Raw genomic sequence first — 22,865 nt, forward strand, 5'->3', positions numbered from 1 at the left:
CTATTCACAATCATATTAAAATTTTTCAAATTTTTAACCTTCTAATCAAATTATGTTTACTATAGATTGGAATTTCGTTCATATCATCGTTAAGATGCGCCATATTTGTTTGCGTGTTCTTGAACTAATTTTATTGAACCAGGGTCAATGCTTTTTGGTATGACTGTTAAATCAAGCGAGCAGCATGTCAGAAATGGGGATGGCAAGACGCTCTGAAGATCACACTGTCTGTAAGATCTGGCTAGATTGGCTCCAACAAAAGTACCCATTGGAATACGAAGACAGCAACCTTTAATTTCTCTGAAGACGTGTCTGATAAAAATGATGACATCGACTGTGACAAAGCTGAAGAAATTGGGGAAGCAAATCAAACACAGCCAGACAAACTTACGATCGTTGAATGTACTACCAAACAAAAATATCAAAACAAGACTATATCGCCTTATAAGATAAAATCAAGGTGGATAAAGACTATGTAATTGTTTACCCAAAAATGCTTTTCACCCGTTTGGTAGCTATAAAACAGAAGAACAAGAATGAAATCGAGGACTATTTAGCTGATGTAGATGTAGTTGGTTGTAACAAAGTTTCCTCCATTTCTTCGTCGTCACCATATCTTTGAAAGCGGCATAATCAAGTACTAATGGAGTAGCGTCTGTTGCTGATGGCACTGATATGATGATGTTCTTTATCACTGGGAAGAAAAACACGGGCACTTTTAGTTCTTCCAAGAAAGCTAATAACAAATCTTGGAAAGATCGACTTTATTACTCGAAACTCTCCTTAACTCGAACAATTTTGCTGGCAAGATGAAAATTTCCTAAAAACCCCTCCTAAATCACTCTCTATTACTTGAAATTCCATAACTCGAACCCCTCCTTAATTCGAACAATTGTTGTTCGTAAGAAATTTTAATGAAGCATTACAGCGCTCAAAAACAGGCAATTATGGCTTCCGTTGCAGGTGCGAAACGCCGTACAGAAATATAAGGCACAATAATGACATCGGTTAAGGACTTAAATTTAAATGTGGAAAATGAATATATTTTGAACAAAAAACAGTCTTTGATTTCAGATTTCTTCATGAAACAAAAAATGTTACAATTCAAATATTGTGTTTTGAAAATTTTTTACTCTCTTTCCTCCCTTCTCGCTTACTCCGACTCGACTCGACTCGACTCGACTCGACTCGACTCAATTTTTATTTTGGAAAATTTTTAGAGCTCATTTATGTTATATATTCGATATGTTAATGACGCCAATTATAGTGACTAAAAATGATTTAAAATGCACATAGCATCTAAAAATTGGACATATAGTGACTATATACATAAGAAATAGTGAAAAACGCAACTCTCTGTTTCTTACACTCCATAACAACGATTTCTATAACACGTTTCTACCAGGTTTTCACCCTTTTGTTTGCTGTATAACTTTCATCCTACTTTACCGATTGATGTAAAGTATGATCTAATCATGGAACCTATTGAAAGTGGTGACGGTGATGATCCTTATGACTTTGAAACGTTTAGAGAAGTATTAGCCTCGAGCTCTAAGTACGCACGATGTAGCAAGTGAAAACATCAAGAAGGCCCAACAGAAGCAACAGAAAGACTACAACAAACGTCACAGCAAACCAGAATCGACCGTTTCCATTGGTTCAAAGGTACTTCTTCAAAACTTAATGCGACATTACAGAAATGGTGAGAAATTTAATTGCAAATGGCTTGGTCCATGTACGTTAAAATCAATCTCAAAACGTGGCTTGTGTGACCTTACCAATTCAAAAGGAGTAATCTTGAAAAAAAATGCAATACTTCCCTGACTAAACCATTTCAATGCAACGAAAGTCAAGAGTTTGCAGATAGATGTCCGCAACGACCACCGAAGGACCTGCATCATAACCAACATCAACCGCTGAACATCCTGCTGAGCATCCTGCATCTCAACCAACAACATTCGCCGAACGTCTCGCATCACAACCAACAAGGGCCGGCAAACAACCCGCATGCAAACCAACAGAGACCGCCCATCATCCCGCATCCCAACCCGCAACAACCGCCGAAGACCTTGTATCATGACCCAAAAAAGCGTACAATTTCTGCAAAAAGCTCAGAAAATATATTTTGAGCTTTTCCCTATTGAGATAGTCCTCATGATTTTAGAACTATCCAAAAAGAATGATGTCGCTGCTTATAAATCCATTGAAAATACTTTCCGAGCAATCATCCAACCAAAAAAGAGTAGCGTCTTGGCATCGGTGTACCTGAACTTCTACAATAATGTTTTGGAAAGGTTGCCGGTTTATAAAAACAAACTGAAAGTAAGTGTTAACAAACTTTCTCGACATTTTAGTGATGGAAGTTGGGCAATCGATGGTGTCCGTAAAGCAATTGCAAACAAAAATTGGAAATTAGCTTGGTTGATTCTTGAAAAACAAAGATACAGTTAGTTTTTAATTGATCGAATTTTTCGGAGAAAGAAGTTGACTGTAAACACAATCCAGAAGCCCGAAATCGAATCAAACCCAGATGAGTGGCTTCGTAATCGCTTGTACATCTTGAAGCCAGAACATAAGGGTATTTTACTTTCAAAGGCGCCTAATTTAAGGAAATCCACTGTTATTAAAAATGGGCAGAGTTTTTTCTTGCAATCTACATATTTTTGAGATCATGTTCCTAAGACATTTTGCTTTTGTGATGACCCCACAGTAATAACACGGCTTATTAGCAGAGTGGAAGTCAGGGTCAAGAGCATGGAAACGAAGATATTTTTGTGTGCTAAGTGCAACGGCTGTCGTCATCTGGCACGGCGGGTGAACAGAAAAAATACATATTTTCGACCCTCTGGGAGCGGTGTAGCTAAACTTAGGATGACCATGGTCAATTTTACCTACATAAAAAGTGTACATGAAGTCAAAGTTTTAGCCTTATTCAACTAACCATACAAGTAACACTAAAGGTCTTTCGCCATCATAGTTCTCGGCTGGCCTGTAGTATATCAGGGAAGGAAAATATAGCTAAGTGGCTAAATTTTTGTCATGGCTGATGAACCAAAATTAAGCAGCGTCATTCGTGAATATCGTGTTGTTCTTCCTTTATCAGTGGATGAATATCATATAGGACAGCTTTATGGTGTTGCCGAGGCCAGTAAGAACGAAACAGGAGGAGGGGAAGGTATCGAAGTTGTCAAAAATGAGCCATTCGAAGGACTTATACAGGGTGAAGGAAGTGGAAAGGTATGGCAAGGTCAGTATACCTACAAAATTATTCATTTATCAAGCAAAGTTCCAAAATTCGTCAGACTTCTTGCTCCAAAGGGGTCTTTAGAAATGGTAGAAGAAGCATGGAATTGTTATCCATATTGCATGACAAGGTATTCTAATCCATATATGAAGGAGAGTTTTCATATAATTATTGAGACCCGTCATGAATCCGGTACTGGCGATATAGAAAATGTTCACCATCTTTCTCAAAAAGAATTGGCAAAACGTCAGGTAGACAAAATTGATATAGCTAATGATCCGTGTGATCCTCGTGATTATAAAATAGATGAAGATCCTGCTAAATTTAAATCCGAGAAAACTGGTCGTGGTCCTTTAAGTGGAAAAGAATGGGAGAAATCCCAAGATCCTGTTATGTGCTGCTATAAATTATATCGCATTGAGTTTAAGTGGTGGGGCCTCCAAACAAAGGTGGAAAATTTAATTGTTAAATCTGTAAGACGACTCTTGTTTAACTTTCATCGTCAAGTTTTTTGTTGGATAGATAAATGGTTCGGAATGACAATTGAAGATATCCGAGAGTTAGAAGCACAGACAAAGAAAGAATTAGATGAAATGAGGCAAACCGGTACAGTAAAAGGCATGTCAGAATAATGTACATAATGGCATTTCGTTACAAAAGCTTGATAATAAGCATACACCATGGATTTTAATAATAGGTGTAAATTACATTAAAATTGATTTAAAAAATTGTGAAATTTGGGGAACTATTTAAAGAGTGCTTCACTTTAGTTATTCAAGCTAATAGACAACATTTTAGGTCATCTATATCTAAAAGTTTATTCATTGTGAAACCTCACTGGTGTATCATCACATTTTACTTCGATAAAATACTCTCTCAGTAAAAATAATATTGATTTTCCCTTTTGTGGCTCAAGGCCAAATTTAGTCATCAATAAGCAAGGGAATTAGGTCAAAAACCACTTGAAAGACTTATTTGATAAAAGGGAAATAGGAGAAGTAAAGTAAGAAATTCTATTATCCACATGTCCACCACATCCCGCATTTCAGTTTGAAGCTATAAAACAATGAATAAATTTTTATACATAGATGGCCTTTCAGATGTTTCCAGTAAATGTTATATAGACTGTGACTTCTCTGCTTTGTATTTTATACCTACTTTATTCCAATTTTTCACACTATTCTCATTCCTAATTTCTATAGTATTGTGACAAAACTTTATACACAGCACAGTTCATTGATAAAAATTGCAAGCTCTATATCATGTAAAGTCACTAGGAGATAAGCATATTTTTTTGGATTTTATTAATAGGTAAGCTTCTTGAATCAGCCAGGTATTTTTTCACTAACACAAACGTTTTTTAAATACTATATCATAGAAAATTACAAAGTAAACACAAACATCAGATATTTACACTGCTGATTCATGTTGAAAATGTCTTTGCAATATAACTTGCAATATTACTTAAAGCAACTGCTTCATCAATGTGTTTACGCTCTTGGAAGGTTTGTCCGCAAATCCAAACACATTCTCAATTCTTGAAATTTTTCCTATTTCGAACAAAGTTCCTGTCTTTTTTTGTTAATTCAAAATATTATGTCTCTCGCTTGTTAGAATTAAAGGATGTATTGAAAAATCAACTGAGTATAAAGGAGAAGGTATTTGTTCAATAGCATATATTCTACTACTTTCTATCTTTTAAGTACTTTTTGAACTGCTTGTAAATTTTTATAGTGACTATATAAATCTTTTGGATAAATCTCTCCCAGGACAAAGGAGAAATAAATATTTTATTTGTGAATTACATGACGCATATTTTGGACATGTTTTTTGCTAGTCAAATATAATCAATGTCTTTTTCTATACCCTGCTATTTTTCAAACTGAGAAATAAAGTATAGTTTAGAATATGTCTAAACTAAAAATCTGCTTCGTTATAAATAGTATTTGTGGAAAGTATAAAATGAACATACAGCTACAGAATACAGCTTTTTGCAATGGGAATACCACTCCCAAATCATTTTTACGTTTAGAAGAAGCCCTTTTAAAATTTATTTTTTATAATTTTTCAAATGTTGTTTTTTATTTTTGAAAAAGTTTGCCAGCACATTTTCACAACATTACTGCTATCATATAATGTGATTTTTTTACTGTTCAGGAACACCATAAAATATATTTACATTATTTTGTAGCAGGAAAAAGTTTATCCCCGCGTCAGCAAAACGACTCTTTTCTTACGCGCATATTAACTTAAATTATGTCGCAAATAACAAGGGGAAGATAGTAAAATGCTTTATTATGTAAACTCTGGTATTATTTTTTCGAGCAAAATGTTTGTGCGTAATTTCTGCGTTATATTTTGCGATCAAAACGAATAAGAATTAGTATGCGTAAAATTCAGACGGACATTCAAAATGTTTTCCTTGCCTGACTGATTAGCAATGTGATATTTCGCAGACCAGAATGTATGAAAACCAACTTGTGTACTCCCTGTACAAAAGTGGTAAGTTTTTATACCATCATCAGATAACTGGAGGCTTTTATTTAATTTTTCAGTTAACCTGTACCTAGCTCCTAATCAATGATGGAATTGGCACGAATAGAGTGTTATGTAAATCCTTTTTTTTCCATCTTACGCCTTTTACATATTTGCAGTTCTTAGTGGGCATGTAAATTGCTAGTAAGCGTTCTCGTTTCCAGGAGTCTTTGTTAGTTTTTGTGTTCATTTTGTCGCATTTTTGGGTGTATATCGTAATTATTTTTGAAAAGACAAGCTTGATCAAAGGCCATGTCAAGCGTGTTTTCTTCATCCTAGTAGTTGCGCTATGGAGGTTGAGGTTGTCGACTGATTACATGGTAATAGTTCATACAAAAGAAACGCACTAGGCAGCTTATTTCCTCAATTTACTCCAGGGGCGGATGCCTAGGCAGAATTTGCCAATGCCAAAATCATGTGTATCTAAAACTAGTAATTGGTCTAAACGCAACGCATAAGGTTCCTTTGCGCCAGGATACGAGCTATTAATTTTATCTGCATTCAGGAGTATTAGCTGAGGCTTGACTCTCCTCGATGTTCCTTTCCAAAGTACTATGGTTTTCACGGTAGTCGAACTACATATTACCACATTTCGCTGACTGTTGCTCTCGATTCCTTTGTCTTCTGCTTAGTCGACTTCGGCGGCCGCCAAAGTGTGGACTTTTGAACCCTCTTAAAACAAAAGAATTGTGACGTCAAGAAGAATCTCGCCGAAGTGTGGACTTTTGGATTCTCTTAGAACAAAATAATTTTTGACGTCGAGAAGAATCTCGCCGAAGTCGTCAAAATTTACGGTAACAGAGAGAAGTTAGCTAATCCCAGCCAGAGTTAAGGGGGATTTTCACGAAGCGAATTGAGTGGCGAATTGTATCTGAGCATGCGCAGTTTTGTTTGTTATGATTTTGCATCGAAATATTCGCCTTGCTGAAAAGTAGAAACAGTTCCTACTTTTTCGCGGCTAAAGGTTTCGCTGCTACTTTTAGACCAATCAGAACACTGTTAACCAATGTAAACAATGCATTTGGCGTCTAATTTAATTTGATGTGAAAATTAAAAAGCGAATTCGCCGTTGAATTAGCCGTTCAATTCGCTTCGTGAAAATCCCCCTTTACATACTTTACTTTATTACAGCTAATATATCTTAACAGAATCCTTCCAGCAATTTGTGCTTTTCTTTCATTCCACATAAGAAACTTTTGGTATCAAACGTACGAAAGTACTGTAGATATTTTTTGTTTGTTTGTTAATGATGATTTTTGGAAAAGCCCTGGGCAGAGTCAAAGGTCCGGAGGACCGTTAAACGACGATTACCACTATCCTGACAACAAATATGGTAGCAAATAATTATAAACAAGTGCAATCGCTATTGCTCCACGTGTATGAATGAAGTGGAGGTCGAACAAGATTATCCAACTGCTCTTATTGTTGCTAATAATCTTGTAATGTCAATATACATAGGTCATAAGCAAATGCTCACTCCCTCTTCCTCATGAATTTTTCAAGTTTTGCAGTTTGCACAAAGGGGAATGCTAATTAAATCTATTGCAATAAACTATGAATAAAAAATAAAAAATATCTATAGCTATTCAGTTCTTAAACACAACAGTGAATTTGTGGGAATAACATGAGTTCAGCGTGTGCTGAAATCTGCCAACATCCAGCATGTTGGATCTCTGAACAGGATGCGCTTCGAAGAAAATTGACTAATCGAAGAATTGACCAAAGAATGTGTACTGATAACATTTTATTTGTCAAACCAGAAGTACAAATATGAGCAGAGAAATCAGACGATCATTGAATCCACAGGTATAAACTACGTTTTAGAATAAAGCTAGCGACAGGTGGTGTGGATGCCCTTCATGTGGATTAAATAATGTAGATAAGAGACCAATATTTTTCATGAATCACCTGCTGTGACAATGTAAGGAACCAACATATATAGCTTGCTAGCAACTAAAGGCTGTCAGTTTATGAGTATGTTTAAATAATTAATTGAGAATATGAAAATGATGGATAACAAATTCATCTTCCCAGTTCCAATTTTATTTGTTTTGTAAGCTTGACATCTATATTATAATACCCGTATACGTCTGTCTGTCACGCAAAATGGTACTGCAAGTAGCGAGACACGCGCAATGCTGTATGAAAAGAACAGGCCAACCCATGGATTTTCTCATGTGCCACTGACTAGTGTTTTACTAGCTATTATATTGTTTTTTTACTAGTGATAAGGCAAGCATAAGGTATTTGCATTAATATGCCCCTCAAGGAAATTAACCAAAAAGCAATAAATGTAATTCTACTCCATGAATTAGATTGGCATCATTAAATCTATCTGCAAACGTGACCGTATTTACAAGTCTTATATAAAGCCTAAGGACACTCTGTCTAAATCCTCCCTTCACGAGAGGTATAAACTGTACCACAACCTTTTTGTGACTTTGTGGAGGCGATGCAAAAAAATGTTTTATTTTAATTACTTCAGCAGTAACCTGAAAAACATTTGCAAGGTTTGGAAAGGCATTGAGTCTATTATTTCTGTCAAGTCTGCAAACGTTTCTGGTCGTACATTAACATGGATGGTAATAATATCTCTGATCCTTGTGTGGTCTCTAATATTTTTAATGACTATTTATCCTCCATACCTGACTCAATTCAATTTAAAATTCCTCCCTTACATAAACATTTTTCACAATTTTTTTTATAAGTAATAAACTTGTTTCTTTTTTTCTGTCTCCAACTGATCTTAATGAAGTGGCATCCTGCATCTCCTCTTTTTGCTATGATGTTTTTCCAACACAACTGAAAATTGCAAAGATGATTCCTGTACACGGAAAGGATCCAAACTTGATTTCACTAACTACAGACCAATCTCCTTGTTATCTAAACATAAGGAACTTTTTGAAAAATTGATATACAAACTTGTGTATCAGTTAACCCAGCACAAAAGTTTGTATTCTCATCAGTTTGGATTCTGTAATAAATCCTCCACTGTACAAACTCTTCAAAACATTTGCTAAAACATTATGGGTGCTCTAAATACTGGCCAGTTTGCTTGTGATGTTTTCATTGGTCTACACAAGGCTACTGATACTGTTAATCATGAAATTCTTTTAAAAAAACTTTTTCATTATGGTTACCCTTAACTTAACATTCTTATCTTAGTAATAGACAACAGATTGTTTCAATTATTAAATTCAATTCTGGGTACAAATTTATTATGCATGGTGTCCCTCAAGGATCTAAGCTAGGCCCCTTTGTTTCCCATTTACATTAATGATTTGCATGTGGCAATGAAATGCTCCCTGATGGCACCAACTTGATTTGCTTTGATAAATCATTAAAATCCCTTTCAAAGAGAACCAACGCTGACCTTAAATTACTTTTACAATGGCTCAGTGCCAACAAAATATTGTTGAATGCAAGTAAAACAGAATACGTATTGTTTAAGCACTTTGATACCTTTGCCTCTGATACAATTAATCATAGCCTACTTATTACGAAGCTTCATGCCTATGGTTTTGCTAAAAGTACTTTGCATTTCATTTATTCTTATCTTAGCAACCGTTTTCAACAAACCAGGATAAACTCTGTTGTTAGTACTTGGCGTTCTCTTCTTGTTGGAGTTTCTGAAGGATCTATTCTAGGTCCTCCATTTTTCAATATCTCTATCAATGATATTTTGTTTTTATTTTTGTTCGTCTCACTTTCACAAATTTGTAATTTTGCTGACAATAATACTTTATATGCTTGTGGCAATACCATAGATAAAGTTAAAATAATTTTACTCACAGATTTATCTATATTACATACATAGTAAATTAGTTTAATGAAAACTTTTATCTCATTAATTTATATAAGTATCAATATATTACGATGGGAATTATTGACAATTTTATTTCTTTTGAAGGTCAGACTATTACCATAATGCTTCGAATAAATGCCCCCTTCTTTTAAACACCCCTTGAATAGGTGCCCCTCCATTTCAGTCATTTTTTAAATAAACGCCCACCTCGAACAGACGCCCACCTCTAATAGACGCCCCTCCTTCAGAAGGGGTCTTTATTCGAGGCGATAGTAAAAGTATACTTCCTTACTTCCTTTTTTCCTAAATCTTAGATTTAAGGTTTGAAATTTACTTTTTCGCTTTTGAAGTTCATTGTGTCAAACATGTGAATGTCTTTTATTTTCTGTTGTGAAGATATATATTATAGTTATCCTTAAAAACTGCAAAAGGACAAAGTGTATTAATATGTAAATGCCCCCTCTTTTAAACGCCCCCCCCCCCAAATAGACGCCCCCAAAAATGTCAAAAAATTTAATAAAAGCCCTGGGCGTTTATTCGAAGCATTACGGTATGTGGAGTTCGACAGTTGAATTGCTCGATATTATGATTGATACAAAACTAAAATTTGCTGCACACATTAGAAACATTTTTTCTAAAGCCAGTAGGAAGCTAATATTCTTCAGAGAATTTCCTTGTATATTTCTCCAAGAAAGAGGAAACTTCTTTTATTACCTTTATTCTTTTTCAGTTCTCCTATTGTCCTTTGGTATGGATTTTTTGTGGATATGTGCAATCATACACATAAAGGTTGTCTATGCATAGTTAATAATGATACTCTAGTTTTGATGGTCTTCTTAGTTTATCCTGAAATAGTAATTCCATCCACGTTATTAACTTAGGAAGTCTTATGAAGGAATTATATAAATTTTTAAATGGAATGTTGCCTAGTTTTGTGTCGGAAATTTTTTGCATTAGAGAAAATAATTATAGCTTACGTAATTTTAATCTGATAAAGCGCTCGACATACCACACACTATCATATAGTTTGAATAGTCTTGTTAATCGCACAGGAATTTTATGGTTATCTGTCCCATCTTCCGTCAAAAACTCTCCTTTGCTTTGCCGTTCCATACGGTCCTGGAAGGGCACTGATTGCTTTATGCAAAATATGTAACCCAGTGCTAAGATTTTGTTGAGCATTATTATGCATTTTTTTTTTGTTTGTTTGTTTTTTAGTCAATTTAAATTATTGTTTGTGTGTGTGTTTTCTAAACTACTGTGAAATTGACTTTAAGGAAGGAAATAAAAAAAAGCCCAAGCTTTAACCTTAAACTTTTCATCAACGGCAAAAAAATTTTTCCCGGTGCTTGTATTAAATACCTTGACATACATTTAGACTTTAATCTAAGTTGGAAATTTCAGATCAATGATGTTGCTATCAAACTCAAGAGGGCTAATAGAGCAATAACTCCGCGACTTGGTTCCTCAACGTATCCTGAGTAGTCTATCATGCAATTTTTGGCGGTCACTTGCAATATTGTAGTGGAATCTGGAGCCACCCTGTTAATTGTTTTGTAAACTGCATAAACATTCTGCAGCATTTCGCTGTCAGCCTCATGTCTTTTCAACAACGTAATGCCCCCTCAAATCCTCTATTTATTAAACCTGGTATTCTAAAATTCTGTGACTTGCTTTACCTAAAAATGGTATATTTTTTCACAATTCGTATCGTGAAAATCTCCCTGAGACACTTCTTGGTACTTTCAATATTGACATTACCCACTCTCATAGCACTCGTAGCTCTGTTCTTGGATTATTAAATCTCTCTCGCCTCCAAGAAATCATTTGGTTCTAAATCAATTCGATACCAGTGCGTTTCTTCCTGGAATTTTTCACAAGGCTTCCTCCCCTCTAAACAATTTGTCTCTCTCATCACTAGTAGGCTTAAATTATGCCTAACAAAAAATTTCCTCTTATTGTATAGCCTATAGCCACCTATATTTTGTATTTGGAATTATGATGTATATATATATATATAATTCTCTTTCTCATCTTATTTTTTTCATTTTTTTGCTTTTTATTCTTTATTTTTCTATGATTGTTTACTTTTATTCTTGTGATTCTTGTTATCTTTTTGTACTGAAGGGTGGCCATCATCTTGTCATAGCTCCCCAAGCTACTAATGGTGGTATCCCTATCTTAATAACACTAGAAATAATAATATAGTAATATAATAATACTAGTCGGTGGCTCGTGGAAAAATCCACGGGCTCACCCGTCCTTTCAATATCTCATTGTGTGCGTCTCACTACTTGCGGTACCATTTTGCGTGAGAGATAGACAGACGTATACGGGTATTATAATATAGTTAAAATAATACTATTTCCTCTTGTTTTAATTTTATTTGCTTGACTCAAATGTAGTTATTACGGTCAAATAAATATAATTCATTCAATTCATTTATTCATTAATTTCTTTCATGTTACTTTCATGAATATGAATTTTGTACCCCATTAATATCCTGGAATAAGGTAACCTAAAAAATTACAGTGCGGTGATTTGTGAAGAATTCTCAATGTATTAACATTGTGATGTTAGAAGATTGTAATATTTATGAATTTTGTAAGTCAGTAGGAATTGATTTAACATGGATTTTTTATACAGGTTCTCTTCCAACATATAATATCTTGAACTTGCTTGAACATGGATTTCCAATTTCTGAGGATGACAGTGATGAAGAGGACAATCATGTATCAAAAATGCCACAATGGTCTGCCTTCCACGTAGAGCAATTTAAAAAGTATTTTATCATGTCTTCTAAGTCTAAGTTTTTTTTTACTTTATAAATATTTATGTCCAGTGTGAGCATGCATTATTTGATTTAAAATATATATTTTGACATCCTTGAACTAAGTAAACTGGCCAAAGGAGTATGTAATTATCCAACAATACAGAATAGTGTTTATATTCATATTAACATTTTATTACTATTATTATTATTTATATTTATTTATATTATTTTATTTTTCATCTTCTTATAGTGTTTTGGATAGTGCCCAACCACAATCTCCTCAATCAGCATCAGCAAAATGTTTGGAGAGACTGTATTTACGTCAGAAAGAGATCGAAACAGAAGAAAGAAAAAATACTAATGAAATAATCAACTTCAAAACATTGCATTTAGACGATGCGTTTTGTATAAATGATGATTTTGATAAAGTTTACGTATTTATTCCTGGTAAAAAGGTATGGATATGGATATTTCCATTTTAGTCATTTTTGTTATATATATTTACTAAAATTTAAATTATTTCCAGGTGGTTTTTGAAATATTGTGTGAATTAAGTCAAGTTGTAACTGTTAATCAAGAACATCTTTTGTTGCAATATTGTTTTCTCTATTAAAATTTAAAATGTAAGAATTTTCTTTTTGATCACACATTATTTGTTTTCAGGCGTGTAATAAATTTTTTCTCATTGAAATATATATTTTTTCACATAATATGTAAATCTTTACTGTTTTACTGTATTTTCTAACGAAGTTAATAATTTTTTATTTCAGTCTAAAAGACAAAAAACAAATGTCAGGTATGTGTCTGGTCTTGCATATACCAATTTATGCATGTTATTTGTAGCTATGTAAAATCAAATGGATTTTAATTGAACTTTTAGACTAGATGAGGACAAGACAATGAAGGTGAAAGTAATAGACGGTGACACCTTACCTGCAGACACAAATGACTATGATGGGGTAGGTTGGAGAAGCTGAATATCAAAAATATTTTTGGTTAATTATTAATATAAACTTGGAGTTTAAATAAATTCGTCACATCTAAGAAGAGGCTGTAGGACCAGCGTAGGGACAAATATATAATTTTACTGGAATTAACCTGGAAAAGATAGAAAATCCCATGTGTTTCGTTTGTCGTTTTTATAATTGTATTGGCATCTTTGAGTTCTAATCGGTTTTCATTTTCGTTTGAAACGAACTGATTTAGTCTGCTTTTATGCTCTTGTTAACATTTTATTTTATTCGTTCTGTTTTTAAGCTTTTGCTTTTTAAATAAGTGATTTTAAGATAATCCTTCACGATCTAGCATCGTGAATTTTGATGTAAAAAATATCTGTAATGATGATATGCTAATATACCTAGTTACAGGAGAGGCGGAGGATGCGAAGTCAACCTAACCGACATAAGTCACCGGAACGTTTACCACGGATCTTGAACAAAGATTCGTTAGAAAACTTTGAGTAAGGAGTTTCTCTTTAATTTTTCACACTTTGCCAAGCTCAAATCATATTTTTGTTGCATAAAGTGACTATAGAATTGCTTCTATATTCATTTTGTTAGCTCTAAATTCAAGCTAAATTTTCACTCAAGAATATAACGGAACAGAAGTAAACAAGAAAAATATATTAGAATTAATATACTGCATGATTTTTATATTTTTTATGGTTTTATCAATCAATCAGATTCTTTTAATCATAAGTGCTCGATCCGATTCTTTTCGTTCTATTCTTGAGTGGAAATTCGCCACCATTTAACATTTTATCTTGACTGCAATGATGACATTCAAAACAGTTGTAAGTAACAGAAAGTTTTAACATTCCATCCTAACAGTTAGCTCTCCCCCCCCCCCCCCCCCCCCTACTTACTATGTCACATTACCCGCTATAGATACGTATATCATTACTCTAACTTGCTTGCCTGCCACACAAGCCGATAAGCGGTCAGTAGATGGCTCTAAATGGCTGACAACACCAAATTTGAAGTGCGCCGGAAGGGAGACTCGAACCTGCAACCTTATGATTACAAGTCGACAGCGTTACCACTACCATCTTCGCCTCGGACAAACTCTTAATAGATGGATTGGAACTTGATTATTAAAATTTTAAAAATGATTTTGCACACCTGAGAAAACATACCAACAATGTCTTCGATGTTGGGTCAAATATAAATATGCAATTGAAAGTATGTTTTTAACACTTCTGTGTCTTGTTTAGCCTGTTGCATCTGTTGGATTATCCTGTAGAAAGTTATATGCTGACAGAGACACGAGAAAGGTAAAAAAATGTATAATTCTGTACATTAATATATATATCAATAGTGGTGGCTCTTGTTCATTACACATTTTAAAAACCATGGTATACCTTATTGGTGAAATAAAAGTCCGCAAAAGGTGACCAAATTTTGCTAAATAACTAATATTTTTTACTGGCTAATAATAATTTATTTTTTTGACAACTGACAACCTTTCTGGCCGTTTTAATTTTTGCTGATTTACCAAATTAATATCTATGATGCCATAACGGTAATAAAAGATATTTTATTTGCGGTACTTAGGAAGCTTATGAGCAGGGTTACTTATACTAATATAGCTCACATATGCACCGTTGTTCCTATAATATAAATTACTATTCATCACTAGCATTTTCCTAAAGGACAGAATCTCCCCGCCTCCTTTCTTAATTTTGTTAATTTCTAACCCTCCCTCCTCCAACGACTAGATCTAATTCAAACCCAGCATTCACCGATTTATTGAGATGAAACTTGTTATACTTACTCGAGATCGCATATGCAGCATTGTTCCTATAATATATTTTATTGTTACCTCTTTTTGTTCGAAACAATTCCGCAACTCCAAATAGCCTTGAAAATAAAAATAGAGCTTTACATGATTTATCGAACATAGGCCCGAAAAAATCAACTTTCTAAAAGACGAATATCTCTAATTGGTGGACAGATTTTTTTTACTTTTATAGTGTCCGCTAATTAGAAAACTATAGTATACACCTGGGTAAACGAGGTAGTACGAAATGCGTCAACCTTGATTTTAAGTTTAATTCATTGATAAGAAATAATGAAAACTAAAACAACTGTGTATTGTATCCAACATTGTGTGCTAACTGTTTGTTTACTATTTTACGTTTTTTATCGGAGCATGCAACTCGTACTTTTTTGCAAATTCTGGTTTGTCGGGCGCATCCATTATTCGACTTTAGATAACAGCTTAATTTTTGAATCTTAGCTGACTTTTGAGGCGGCATTTCTCCAAGTTGTAGTGGAGTAGAGCTGAACATTATTACTTTAAGAATGAACATATCGGATAAATATTTAGTTGTTGCTTATAAACATTTCAAGGTGATTACTTTCAAAAATTAAAAAAAAAACGGGTCAGTGTGACCATGGATTTGAACATGTTCAACGCATGCGCTGGAGAATACTTTAACAACTTGAAAATTAGGTTCATATGTGTAGACGTTGAACACTTCGTGTTCACTCTTTCAATGCGAAACATTTTGAAATGTTATTATAAATTAACCAATTAGATAAATCATACAAATCATTTTTTTTAGAATTCACAAACCTTTAATTTTTTGTTTAGTGACAATGTCTACGTTCCTAGTCCCTTACAAACTAGACAAATATCACTTGCGCAACCAAGACCGCACGCAAGCAGAAGTTGTGATGACGTGAGACATGATATGAAGGATTATGTACTGAAAACTAATAGTAAAGATAAAGCACGTGACAAACCTGTAAAAGATGGCCTCGTTTTGCCTCGATCACATGTCAATAATAAAAATCAAGAAACCTCTCGTAAAGTTTTACGCCTCACCAAGGTCAGCGTACCGAGGAAAGCCATTCAAAAAATCCCCATTTTTAATCATTGCTCAAGTTCGATCAAAAGGACAGATCTTTCTCAAGTAGCAATGCAGCCATTGTCTTCTAGTGAGAACTCGTGTGCGCCCTCTTATACTTCTTCTGCGCCCTCTGTGATGGAGATACAGACATCACTTGATGATCTGCTTGATGAGCAAGTTAGCAGGTATAGTTATATTTAGTAGAAACAGTGAGAGTACGTAATCGGATTGGGTTGTTTATGTTTTAAAGTCTTTTTTATTGCTTACTATAAATAACCGATTTAACGCCCATTAACCGCTTGTACTATATAAGTGCCTCAGAATAGAGATAAAAGTATCTTCAAACGGCCTTTTTCATTGAAAGCTCTTTCTTTTTTCTAACTGGTCGTGTTTCTAGACGAGTCTTTCACCAGTAAGCACTCATTCAAGATAACAAGCAAAGACACGATATAGTATTACCCACGAGATTTTAGTTGGGATATTTCTTGTAGAAAATATTTATCTAGTTTTAAAAACCGTGCCTGCCAGTTTAGTCCTCCATGCGTGACATTGGAGATGGAAGTGAAAACTCTTTTTGTAGCAAAGTGAGAATTTTCTCATCGTTTCACAAAGACTGACTAGTTCATTTCTGTTATGAGTAAAATTTTCTACTATTAAGTCTCTTCAAGTGAGTTTTTATTTCTAGTGATGCGATCGAACTATTCCGAGTTCCTGCACCTTCACCATTTATAACGAAAAGTGAACCATCATTACGTCCTGTGACCGAACGACACCACAAGTTGAGTTTAGAAGAAGCTATCAAAAGTATTGCGGACGTCAGCAGAATTAATGATATTACTTGTACTGAGCAGATGACACAGCTTGACGCAAAGAAACACTTGAGTAATTCGATAGTCGGCCACGGTGAAGCATTAGTCACCTCAACTTCCCCTATCGTGGTTCCTACAGCATCAGTTAGTAATGCAGATCTGCGCAATGATTCACGTGTGTCGACGCTCAGTAATCATAGCTCAGGCGAGTGGACTATCGACAAGGATATCATTCGACGAACGTATGATACATACGACTCATTGACACCCTTTAAAACGCCCCTAAGCAGCCAGCACGTTATTTCGTTAGAGAAAGCACCCACTGCACAATCCGTAGCGTTGGCTGAATTAAAGTCTTCCACAGTTAACGAGAAATTGCTTTCTCAGGATAGGCACGATTGGATTCAATTTATGCCTGTTAAAAATCAAGGTCCTAAGGCGAATGCTTCCTTTGTGAGAAGAAGTTTGTCACCTTCAAGAAGCATGTTTTCAAGGCAGCAAACCACACGACCACAGGAAGCTGTACCTGTTGAGCTGAAAGTCTCCCAAGCTCAAATCATAAGAAAAGCACCTTTGAATCGTGAGTATTCTAGATATCAGAAAGACAATACTGGCTTTCTCACGCCACTGCCAAGTTTTGTCACTGGAATAACCTCTCCACTATCCCCACATGGAGAAAACAAGAAAGAACCTATTACCAAAGAAGATGCAGGTAATCATTTAGTAAATCAAACTGTTGCTGATGAGGAAAGAGAGATTGATAACGAGGTTGTACTAAAGAGTGACGTAGTGTCGTGTGAAATGTTCACGAATACCTCGAGTAGCCTTCAAGACGTTAGACCTTTAAATACTCCTGGTCTTAATGAGACAGCTATGAATATGTTAGATACAAAGTTTGAAAACACGTCAGATCTTTTAAAAGAAGTTAACGTAGACGAGCATGGAACGTTAGCTGACCATTTGGAGCAGAATCCGTCCCATCCTATCCTTGAAAATATTAACATTACCACAGTAAAGACATTGGAGAAAACTGCCGGGCGAAAAAATACCGCAGAGCCACAAACAGAGATACGGCAAGATTTGGTGGAAAGAAATTCTGCAGAATCACTGGAAAAAATCCCAAGCGAAAAGGAAAATGCTTTTTCGGAAACGCTGGTTGACACGTCGGAAGAAATAGAGTCTCCGAATCAGTTTAAACATTCAATAACATTAGAAAAAATGTCAGAACAGATGATGAATGTTGCTTCTACTGAGCAAGCTATTCTGTATACAGAATCACATTCTGTATCTGCAACACCGACCAAGCAGGGGCACCGGGATCAAATGGAAACACCGGAATTGTCATTAAACGATTTATTAGCAGCACATTTAGCTTCCTCTGAGCAGCGAAAGTTGCCGGGTAACGAAACGGAAACACCGGGATTGTCGTCAAACGATTTATTAGAAGCGCGCCCCACTTCTGCTAAGCGAAAGTCAACGGGTAACGAAACGGAAATACCGGCATTTGCTTCAAACGATTCATTAGAATTGCGCCCAGCTTCTGAGCGAAAAACATTGGAGAATCAAGCGGAGAAGTCGGGTTCTACTTTAAACGCTTATACGGAGCAAAAAACATTTGGAAACGAAGCAGAAACACAGCGAGTTGCTTCAAACGTTTTATTAAAAGTAGAGGAAGATCGTACCACAAGTGTATTACCGGAAATCCTGCCTTCAATGAAAGTGTCTGCAGAATCCGCGAAATCCGGTCCATATGATCTTAATGATTCTTTAAGTTCGACACCCTTCGATATAGCGGGGCGGTTATCGGATACGGCCCGCGCTAAAACCCCAATTTTCGATCTTATTGTGCAAGATTTTACCGACGGATTAGATTTGGAGCTAGATGTGGATGAGGATATCTTGCGCGTTATGAAGAATATGGATGATTTCGTTTCAGAGGATTTTGACGATGACATTTGATTGTTTGATTGGATAATATATATGTATATTTTTTATGTAAAATTTGTATACATTATGTTTTAAGTTTTTAAATAATGCAACTCCTTAATGTCATCAAAACATTAAGTCACTCTACCGTCACTGTGTTTTTGTACTGTATTTGCGCTATTGCAATGCGCTATTGCAGTCAGTTCATGAATTTTAAAGTTAAAAGTTAATTGCTACAACACCACGTACATTTTTTCACATGTCAGCACCGAAAATAGCTTTAAAAAAAAGGCAGAATACAAGGTTGATAACAACTATCTTAAAAAACATAATTTTTCGGCTACAAAAATTCGATACAAAATATTTAAAAAATGTAATTTTTTCTCTACCTATATTTTAATACCCGTATACGTCTGTCCGTCTGTCACGAAAAATGGTACTGAAATTAGCGAGACGCACGCTATGTGGTGTAAAAAGAACGGACAAACCCGTGGATTTTCCATGCGTCACCAATTATTCTGGCAAATTTTGGGCAATTGTTTAGCTGTTTTTACTGATTTGTTCCTTATTTTCTTCCCTTTTTCCCTTTAAAATATGTTTTTTGTTAGATTCTTAAAGTTTTAAAGCAGAAAAGCTAACAATTTGCAATAAAAACCCTTGGTGTAAATCCGAATTAAAAGGTTAGGGTTTAGAGGCGAGGTATCAAATCGATTGCCTTGTTTATTCAGTCGTATTTATAAGGGTTTGAATCGATGATTTAAATTTTTAGAAAAACATAATTAAAATTTGGGTACATACTTGGGTAAAAAACTAGATTTTTCTTTGGTGACATTTTTATTGTAACACAACCAAAGGCGTATTAGCTTGGTGGACGTTACAAATATGTAAATCAGAGTCTACCAAGTCTTTCTATCGAGAATATATGGCTACCAGACGTGAGATCTCATAACCTTGTTTGTTGTTCCGTAAAGTATGAGCTGACACTAAATTAAATTGGCTGGACGTTAGTAACCTAATCTCCAGGACTTATTAGTATTTTGTATTGAGACAGAAACCTTGCTCAGGTTCCGTGCTAATACAAAACCTAAAAAACTTTGGAAACGAGGTTTGTACGTTAGAAATAAATAAAATAGTAATACACCGTGCAGTGTTGAAAGAAACTCATTTTTGCGAGAAGGAAGCATTACTTTTGTAGCGTGCGATAACATCAAAATGTATAAAATTGTATGAAGCGTGGAGGTTAATAAACTACAATTAGCTATTAATAAGATTAGTAAGGCGTTTCTTTGTTACAAGAAAAAGAGAAGTGATTCAGCAATTGCGATTACGCTTTTACAAATATAGATTTAAGCTGAATACGCAATCAACTTAGTTTCCAGTCTCCAATTTTTCCTTGATTTTCCAAGAATCGTTAAGTAGTCAAGGTATTCGCGATGCTTGCTCAACGTAAAAATAAAGTACCAATGATGCACCCCTGAGCCAGTTTATGTAATGTGTTTTTAATCGATAAGAGAAGAACTGGTTCGTAATAGAAATAAATTGGAGATTTTGGCCTGTACCATGATACATTCAAAGTTAACCTCACTTCCGTCTGAATTCTACTTCATTCTGAATTCCGCTTCCGTCTGAATTCCACTTCCGTCTGAAATTACATTTGCAAGAGAGGGAAATAAAGAGGCGTACACTTTCTACGTGCTACAGAGCAGAAGAGGACGTACCATTTTCAAATGTGTAAAAGAGGGGGGCTATCCTTTTCACATATAAAAGTGACGTTCAGTTATTGCGTGCATAAGGGACAGCGGCGGGCGTTTCTGCTGTAATAAAATTATAAGCAATCAGAAAAAGCTAGCAAATTTTGCAAACAGCCAATCTTGTATAAATTTTTATTTTATTTTGTTTCTGTTCTGTTCAGGATACAGGAAAATTATAAACAGTAAGAAATATTTAGTTTTCTGACAAAGCGACTTATTAAAGACAACTCGATTCCAAGGCTCTTTGTCTCTTTTTTACATTGGTGTTAATGTTTCTCGCCGTGTCGATAACGAAAATAAACAGCCCTGGGGTCGAAATTCAACAAAGACGTATTTATTTTCAACCTCGTTCTCATGTGTTGATTGTTAACAAGGTTAATCGAAAGTGTCATGGTGAAATTGCCAAAAATGCAATACAACAAGTTTTAAGCTGTTTACATATTAAAAAAATAAAATAAGATAAACTAAAATCTAATTAGACAACTTCGTTGTCTCTACTTAGATAAGCAAAAATCCTTGGGTACGAGGGCGCGTAGTTACACTCTAATAATTAATACTCCCATCTTCGTACTAAGACTCTCCCCACTATCTTTAATGACGTCATCGCATTTTGAGTCCAAAAAATATAATCTCCGTAATCTTATTATTTCAACAAAAGATAAAAAGAGTGTCTCACTTTCTATCGATTTCAGAAAAGCTAAGTAAAAGTGGAATCTAAGGTGTATTCAAAAAGTTCAACAGATTTGTAATTTGGACTTTAAAAGAAGACGAAGAATAATTTTAAAAGGTTATATAATCCCTCCCTGATTGGCAGACAACCAAAAAAGTACAGCTCTAACTGGTTGACTAATTCTATTTTTATTGTGGCCTAAATTCTTATAAAAACACTGCAGTTATTTCTTAATGCTGAATTAGCATTTCTGTAGTTGACCAATGACATCGGCAAAATTGGCTAAAAATCAAATTTATAAGGTTTCTGGTGTTTTTTAAGGTGATGGCTAAGACTATTCTGAAAGGTGAAGAACCTCCATCTCGTCTGATATGTGGCTAGAAATAAAGAGATAGTACTTCTTTCACAACAAGCACTTGTATCAGGAAGCAAAAAAGTAGCTCTGGGACTATTCTCGACCCCTTCAAGAGAACCTCGAATTAGTCTCAAAGAGCTCTGGGGAAGAGAATGCTCCGGGACGAGATTTTTGGCCAAAATCATCCATATTTTTGTTTGTTATTCAAAGGTAAAAGTAAGGACAGGAACAGGCCCTATAAGTATGTCTTTTGGCACAGTAACGGCGCGCATGCTGTCAACAATCCAATTCTCATGACTTGTTTCCAGTTTTCTTACCAAGGAATTTTATTGACAGCTAATTGATACCACGTGATAGAAACTTATTTCAATAATGTTATTAAAAAGAGCTGCTTCATACATTAAAAAAATAGAAAATCAGAGAAAATCTAATTGGATTTTTGTTATATATAAGTTAATTAGTGGAGCTTGTTTAACGTTTCAGATTCAAAAGTTTCCCCAACCCAACTAGTACTTAGGCTCTTGCTGTCATTTTAACACACTCAAACCATAGTCGTTGAATAAATGAAATATAGATAGTATAAATGAGTGAACTTTTATCTTTACTCGTTGACATGCGGAGAAGCAACCTTGTTTCCGAACTGTGTCTTTATTTGCCGCAAATCTTCGGTAAAGTTCACAGGAAATAGTGAATGTGCAGGACACTTTAATTAGCAATTCATTTCTTGAATTAGCGGGCGTGTGACACGTGTGACCACACATGGAGGCATCGGTTAAGTTTGAATTAACCCCTACGCATTCCAAACCTAGTCAATACTGCTACGACGTTTGGTCTTTGAAAATTAATTCTATCGTCTACTTTACGAAAGCGCGGACAAGAAAAGTTCATAATGTAAAAAATACTTCTATCTCTGTATTTTATCTACAGGTTTGCACAGCCAGGTGCGTGATGCCTTACGCCAGACGTTAACAGGCATAGCCACATGGTTTCGCTTAAAGAGATTGTAGATTATGGACCCTTTTTCGTAGTGACAAAGACGACTCCAATATAGTTGAAGACTATCTCTAGATGGGCTAAAATGCACTCCAAATTTTAGGACAACAGTTTTGTATTGGAAAAGACGAACATCCAATTAGTTGGAAAG

General features: G+C 34.9%; 2 protein-coding genes across 2 annotated transcripts; both read left to right on the plus strand.

The window, feature by feature from the left end:
* The first annotated feature begins 2,940 nt into the window (after positions 1-2,940).
* On the plus strand, positions 2,941-5,107 carry LOC130612316 (phosphatidylinositol transfer protein alpha isoform-like). The gene has a single exon (XM_057433622.1). The coding sequence runs from the start codon at positions 3,040-3,042 to the stop codon at positions 3,874-3,876; it is 837 nt and encodes a 278-aa protein (XP_057289605.1). The 5' UTR covers positions 2,941-3,039; the 3' UTR covers positions 3,877-5,107.
* Positions 5,108-7,122: 2,015 nt separating this feature from the next.
* LOC130612310 (uncharacterized) lies at positions 7,123-19,115 on the plus strand. The gene is made up of 9 exons (XM_057433618.1): positions 7,123-7,585; positions 12,231-12,366; positions 12,608-12,812; positions 13,128-13,153; positions 13,238-13,316; positions 13,719-13,816; positions 14,570-14,629; positions 15,952-16,395; positions 16,896-19,115. The coding sequence occupies exons 2-9, from the start codon at positions 12,326-12,328 to the stop codon at positions 18,976-18,978; spliced, it is 3,036 nt and encodes a 1,011-aa protein (XP_057289601.1). The 5' UTR covers positions 7,123-7,585; positions 12,231-12,325; the 3' UTR covers positions 18,979-19,115.
* The last annotated feature ends 3,750 nt before the right edge of the window (positions 19,116-22,865 follow it).

The sequence above is a fragment of the Hydractinia symbiolongicarpus genome, chromosome 10, assembly GCF_029227915.1.
Source record: "Hydractinia symbiolongicarpus strain clone_291-10 chromosome 10, HSymV2.1, whole genome shotgun sequence".
NCBI classification, from domain to species: Eukaryota; Metazoa; Cnidaria; class Hydrozoa; order Anthoathecata; family Hydractiniidae; genus Hydractinia; species Hydractinia symbiolongicarpus.